This window comes from Bidens hawaiensis, unplaced genomic scaffold (assembly GCF_021521415.1).
Source record: "Bidens hawaiensis isolate Kalapana, Puna unplaced genomic scaffold, B.hawaiensis_p1.1 tig00047012_1, whole genome shotgun sequence".
Taxonomy (NCBI): domain Eukaryota; kingdom Viridiplantae; phylum Streptophyta; class Magnoliopsida; order Asterales; family Asteraceae; genus Bidens; species Bidens hawaiensis.
In genome coordinates this window covers 1-6,858 of record NW_027498411.1, presented here as the reverse complement: position 1 = coordinate 6,858, position 6,858 = coordinate 1, and the positions used below count along the sequence as shown (strand labels likewise).

Below are 6,858 nucleotides of genomic sequence, written 5' to 3'. Positions count from 1 at the left end.
CATAAAATACCCGAACTCGGAACCAGACCCGAAAAAAACACAGGATCGGTTTTTTATACTCGAACTCGTACCCGACCCTACCCGTAAGGTACGAATACGGTATGCATTTCAGTACCAAAACTCGCCCGAACCGGACCCGATTTGTACCCGGTAATACCCGAAAACCAAAACCGGTTCCATACCCGAAACCGGGTTTTTCTAATACCCGAAATTGGGTTTTTCAAATACCTAGTCTATACCCGAAATTACTTGAAAAATAACCCTGAAAAGTTCAACCCAATAAAAAATTCAATCTATACCCATAAAATACACGAAAAAAACCCCAAAAATAAGGTTTTTTCAATACTCGGAATAGGGTATTAAATACTCGGTTTTAGAATACCCGATCCGAATCCGATACATAGGGTATGATTTTTAGAGGTAATACCCGGACCCAAACCCGACCTGGGTATTACCAATACTCGGTCATACCCGAACCCGGTTCCATACCCGGAACCGGGTATTTGAAAAACCCGATTTGTACACCTCTAATTATATCAATTGATAAAGTTAACAAATTCTCTGTTGAAAAAAATGGCCGAAGCTTGTTATAAGTAATAACTAATACACACACAATCTATTTAATTTGCTTTATTTACCTGAATCTCAAATACTATCCTAGTTTTCTAGTTTTATGGATTTTTTGACACAAATCGAGTCAACTTGAATGGTATCATCGGTCTTGCTAAAGTGATTGCGGAGACAAAAATTCATCTATCCTGCCATTTGGTCTATCCACTTTTAAAGCTAGCACTGATTTAATTTGTCTGCTGCAATCATGTCTGTGGAGAGATGTTTTTTGGTAATGAAATGTGTAAAGTAAAGTTTGCGTAATCGAATTGGTGATGATTTCATGAACGGTTGCGCATTTTTTTATGTATAAGGAAACGAATATCTCAATGTTACTGATGAAGATGTAATCGAGCATTTCCAAAAAAAAAAACACGTTGAGGATAATTGTAGGCTAGGTATTTTTCATATTATATTTATATTTAATGAACAACATTACTTTATCATTGTTTTTTTCGTCTTGACCCATTTATAGCTGACCCGTATCGTGACCCCTACAAAAGAAATTATGTATTTAACACTTACTCTAACCCAAAAATAAATATATCTGCTACTACATTGAGATCTATTGATAAAAAACAAACAAAAGAAAACTATATAATCTAAGGCGAGAAGCAAAAAGTAAAACCGGAATTTTCACTAAATCCATAGGCGTTCTGATGAACGTTATGCTCATGTAATCGTTTTACCAACTTTTCGACATTGTTATCGTTCTTGTAGGCATTAGCATTCGCACTAGCAGCAGCCGCCTTCTTCTCCCTTCTTCGCTTCACCATGTATTCTTCTAGGATGAACACATCCATTATATTTTTGGCTAGATAAAAATGGAAATGTTGGTTTATCAGAAATGAGTGGTGTAATGTGTTTAAAAAAGGAAAGGATGTTTTGTTCCAAGGTATTCATTCTATGGGTGCATGCAAATGCAATACAAACAAGCCCATAGTTTTTAATCAAAACAAGCAGCTGCTATTCATATTCATAATATAAATGGTGTCTACATTCTCGAGGTGCGTATATTTGAATTTTAATAGTATCCTAAAAGTTTATAAATTTTGGTTTTGTTGTTCATTGCTATCATCATACGAGTATCGAATTAATACACTAAACCATCTTATTCATGATACCCAATGCTTGGTCCACACATATTTGTCACATCTATATATTTGCTTTTTAAATAAATAGATATATAACAGTAGTAACTTATAATTATTTTTTTATTGTTTTTTAAGCGAACACACACCACCAAAAATATATCTCTAAGATCTATCGGGTCAACTGCTACCCCTTGTTAGGGTGCCATTCCTGAACCCTTTCTTGTTCACATATGTGACACATCAGATTTTCTCCATTTGTTTCCTAACAATCTCTAAACATCCTTAAAACACATGTTACTCTATCTTACTTTATCCTAACCATCACTTACAAAAAAAATTTAAAACAAACTAGTTAAAGTTAACTAAAACTATACCGGGAGATATGTAGACGTACACCTCTTGTGAATGAAATGTCATGGTACCCGGGAGGCCTGGTGTCCCGGACGGTCCGTAAACACCCCGGCCACACCCCTCCCAAACCAACCTCAGTTATATGTATTTAAAAATTAGAAAAGTTCATCAAAATGAACTAGCTGAAACCTCTAAAATAAACATCGAACCTTTTTACTTTGCACAAATAAGCATAACACGTGAAAATCGGCACGTGAAATCTTTGACATCAAGTTCATCATACATTGGTCACAGTGTCACATAAATGAGTTAAAAGTCTGCATTGGTCACATGAATAAATTAAAAGTCTGTGTCACTTGTCATCTTTGACAAAATACGTAGGCCGGAAACATATTTCCGGAGAAATTTGAAAAAAATAATAATAATAAGGGTTATGTGAAGACAATATCTTATTATTTTGTAAGTTAATAGAACCTTAATTATATCCACTAATAACCTCAACCCATCATTGGCCTAAAATTTCTCTCTTCAAACATTTTAACAAGGAACAACTAGATTTAAAAGCTAAAATTAACCAAGTCCCTTTAAAGAATGGAAATTTCCCCACCTTACCTTGTTCCTTTTACATATTCGTTTTACAATTTGATATTATAATAAAATAATTTTCGATTCAGTTAAAAATAAAGAAAGAAAGAAGCAAAAGGTGGTAGAAGAAATTAATGGCGTTCACAGGAACTTTAGAAAAATGCAAGGTCTGCGAAAAGACGGTTTATTTTCTTGAAATGATAACTGCGGATGGTGTCACGTATCATAAAACATGCTTCACATGCAGCCAATGCAACGGCAAGCTTACGGTATATATTATTGTTTGGTTTTCCTGATTCTTGGTTAATGGATTCACTCACAATTAGATTTGATCTCGTGTCGTGTTAATTTACATATGATATGGGATAGATCGATATCCCATTTTCTAGAATTTGTCATGAGATTCATCGTTGAATCTATAATCTAGATAACGGGTCCTATAATGCTCGCTATACATGACAAAGAAACGTGAGAAAACGATGATTTGCATGCATAGTTTAGAACAATACAGTTTCACATGTACCAAAAGGATCAATCGTTGAAATGATACAAACATGTACATGTGTACATAGAACATGTATTTCTATATTTTTTAAGTGTGACTTATCAAAAAGATGCATGTAAACTGATCATTACAATGGGTGTATCTATGTGTCAATATGATTGATTTTAAGGGGTTTTGTTAAGTGCCCTTCTATCATTACAAGGGTATGTTTAACCCACTAAATGTTACAACCAACTTATATTTATCGTAGAGAAAATTGTATCCACTTAGATGGACGAAAATACCTTTCCCCTAAAACTGAGGCATATACACATGTCGCGTTCAAAATCTTGTCTACACTTCTGTTTTGATATTAATCACCTATGTTTGTATACATATGCATGTAGTTAATAATGTCTTGCTATGTGTATTAGATTAGCACATACTCATCATTGGATGGAGTGCTATTTTGCAAGCCTCACTTTGAGCAAAAGTTTAAGGAGAGAGGTGGTCTCCCTAAAGTCACACGTACGTTTTATTTTAAGTTAATTAATTATTAACAGTAAATTGATTAGTATTTGAAGTTTATTACCATTTTTCTAATTCAAATTTTCAATGATGAATGATGCTCAGCTGCCAAACCACAGGAGCCGGTACGCGCTACTCTAGCTACTTTAATTTAATTATATAAATTGTATATAATAAAATACTTTAAACAGTTAGTTTAATTCATTACAGGGAAAAGCTCCTAGCAAATTAGCTGCTTTGTTTTCTGGGACCCAAGATAAATGTGCAGTTTGTAAGAAAACTGTGTATCCACTTGAAAAGGTTCGTTAAATTTGCAGCTTGGGTCATTCTAACCACATTTGAGTTGATCTCAGTTGAAATTGTGAGCATGTTTAGCTAATGGATTGGTCTCCAATCAATAACCTGGAGGCTTTACTTATTCATATACGCCTTTTGAAGATAACTCGTGTCAAAACTTAAATTGGTTAGATAAATAACGTCAAAACTTAAAAACCCAATTGGCTTACAGAGTACATACATTTGGTATATTTTCATGTAAATTTATAATTTTTATAGTTGTAATATACAAAAATAAGATTCTTGCTAAAGAGGTTGTGTGTGCCAACCAATAAACACAAACCGTGTTTGAGTTCATGCATCTAACATGGTTCATGTTTATGTTGTATTAATTGAATACCGGTGTTTAGGTAACTGTGGAAGGAGAGTTTTACCACAAAGCATGCTTTCGATGCACTCAAGGAGGTTGCTTTCTTACACCATCTAATTACGCAGCTTTAGATGGAAACTTGTTCTGCAAGCCACATTTCTCGCAACTTTTCAAAGAGAAGGGCAGTTATAATCACCTTAAACAAGCCGTTAACTCAAAGAAAGCTACCGCTGCGGAAGAGTCATCAAGTGATCAAAAGCCGGCTGAAACAGAAGAAACAACTCAAGAAGAAGAAGAAAAGGCGGAAGACTGAACTCAAAAGGCTGCATCTTGTTAAAATGAAATGAATCTTATTATGAATAAATAAAAAATCCAAAAGCTTGAAATGTTGTACAGACTGAAACTTTCTTATATATTTTGTTGGTTTGATTGAATCTTATATTTTACCTACTTTGACTGACATGACCCGATTCGATATGTGTTTGTTTCACAGAATTTATTTCAAAAAGAAATTGCAAACATTTCACCAATCAAAACAACTTACATAAATAAAACCAAAACTGCATTCATTTGATCAAGTAAAGGAATAACACATAAAATCAGTAAAAAGTTGGAACAAAATTTGAAGTTAAACATCCATGAAGACAAAAAAGGCTCTAATGCATCGCGTGAGAATAATGATTATCATTTGGGTTCCTCTTGCCACTGAAAACCGCCAAGGCTTTCCTTACCGGTGGTTGCAAAGGCGCCCGCTTGTCTGAATGGTGGGTAAACATTTCATTTGTAGCAAATATATCATCCACCTGCAACATCCAACAAAATAAACAACTTCATTTATAAACTCCTAACTGTTAAAAGACTTAAAACCTTAAAAACTTAACCTCTTTATTCTTCTTTTTGGTCCTGGGATGCAAAAACTTTTGTGGAAGTTGATCCTCGCGTAAAATCGGGTTCTTGGTTATAGCATCTCTTCCTCCTTGTGGAAGAGGCAATGAAAACTGCAGAAAGATCCACCAAGTGTCAAATGTAACATAAAACTATGAACATATTACTATGTGACATTTGATTTTAAAACAGTTACCTTTGTTCCACGCAAAGATACACGAGGCCTACGGGCTGCAATAATAGCTCCGTTTTCACCAACAGTAACTGCTACTTTCCTTAAAGTGCCTCCGTTCCCGCAACTTGGACAAAAAATCTTACCAATCTCCATTGTCACCTTAAAGCAGGCGTGACATTTCAGTATCCACCTGTAAATTCAAGTCAAACGGGTCAAAGGTCTACATGGTGTATTTTTCATGTGTACAGCTTCCAAACTGAGTTTATTAAAAAAAGTAGACTGGTGTTGTAATCAAATGCTTTTTAGTAATCATGTTTTACCACAAAATTTATATATACAGAATTCATGAACAAACCCATAGAAATTACCCATTTTTTTTCGGGCATGTTTATTATCCAATCCAACCAATTTGCAAATTCATCTAAGGCCGCTTCACGGGTCGTGTTCACCATTTGACGAGTTAAACCCAACACGTCAAGAAATTTACACTATCATGTCACACATATGAATTCAAACATGAGACTTGTATTTGCGAGTTGACATGAGCACAACACGTTTAACCCATAAAAAAATTATTTTATTCTTTTGCATAATCCCTTTAAATCTTTTCTTTTAAACAATTATGTTTAATCTATGCCGTTTTAAAAAATTTTGAGTTTTGACATAAACATACCCGAATAGTTTGAGTATTTATACAAAAAAAGATTTACAAAACTAAAAAATAAATAAACAGGTTAAACAGTGAACCCGTCATGTTGACACGACCCGTTAGCTAAATGTGTAACATGTTTGTGAGTTCGACCCGAAACCATATAAACTAACCTGTGCAGCTCACGAATTTGCATTCCACCTGGCGCCAGTAGACGCATACCCATCTGCAGAATAACATTCTGCATTGCAAAATCACCAGTAACACACGCAACACTCGACTCAGAAAGCGATCTCAACATCCAACTTTGCTCACTACTATCATTATCCACATATGAAGACACATCAACACTTTCACTTGTCACGCTACTCATATCCAACCATTCCACCTCATCATCCCCATTTTCAACCTCATTACCCTCACCATCTTCTTGAATCCTCATTTGATCCAAAGCTGTTGAAATATCTTCTCCATCGCCCGCATCAGCATTCTCATAAATCAAATCAGGCAATTTATCATCATCATTGGGTTCTCCATTTCCATTATTAGTAGCATCTTGTTCAGACGACTCATACCGTTCACGTCTCGCTTTCCTCCTCAAAAACCGCCTGTGAGTGCTTCGGCTCACAGCCGGTAGCCAATCGTCTGCATTATTATCATCATGTTGCCCTAGAGACGCATCAATTCCATCTGCCACATTCTTTTTCCCTTCAATCACAATTTCTTTCTTTTTAGGAAAATACTTCTTAGATACATTTGTCGATGTGGAATCAGTTCCATCCTCATTATCTTGAACGGTATTTTCAGGAACAATAACATTCATGTTCAGGTCTTTTAAAGGAAGGATTCTTG

General features: G+C 35.0%; 1 protein-coding gene and 1 pseudogene across 1 annotated transcript; one reads left to right on the top strand and one right to left on the bottom strand.

Annotated features, from left to right (window-relative positions):
- The first annotated feature begins 2,518 nt into the window (after positions 1–2,518).
- LOC143596804 (LIM domain-containing protein WLIM2a-like) lies at positions 2,519–4,634 on the top strand (annotated as a pseudogene).
- A 319-nt stretch (positions 4,635–4,953) lies between these two features.
- Positions 4,954–6,852, bottom strand: LOC143596802 (RNA-binding NOB1-like protein). Its single transcript, XM_077075484.1, has 4 exons — positions 6,180–6,852; positions 5,379–5,547; positions 5,179–5,295; positions 4,954–5,100 (listed from the first exon to the last, which is right to left on the bottom strand). The coding sequence occupies exons 1-4, from the start codon at positions 6,827–6,829 to the stop codon at positions 4,954–4,956; spliced, it is 1,083 nt and encodes a 360-aa protein (XP_076931599.1). The 5' UTR covers positions 6,830–6,852.
- Between the last annotated feature and the right edge of the window lie 6 nt (positions 6,853–6,858).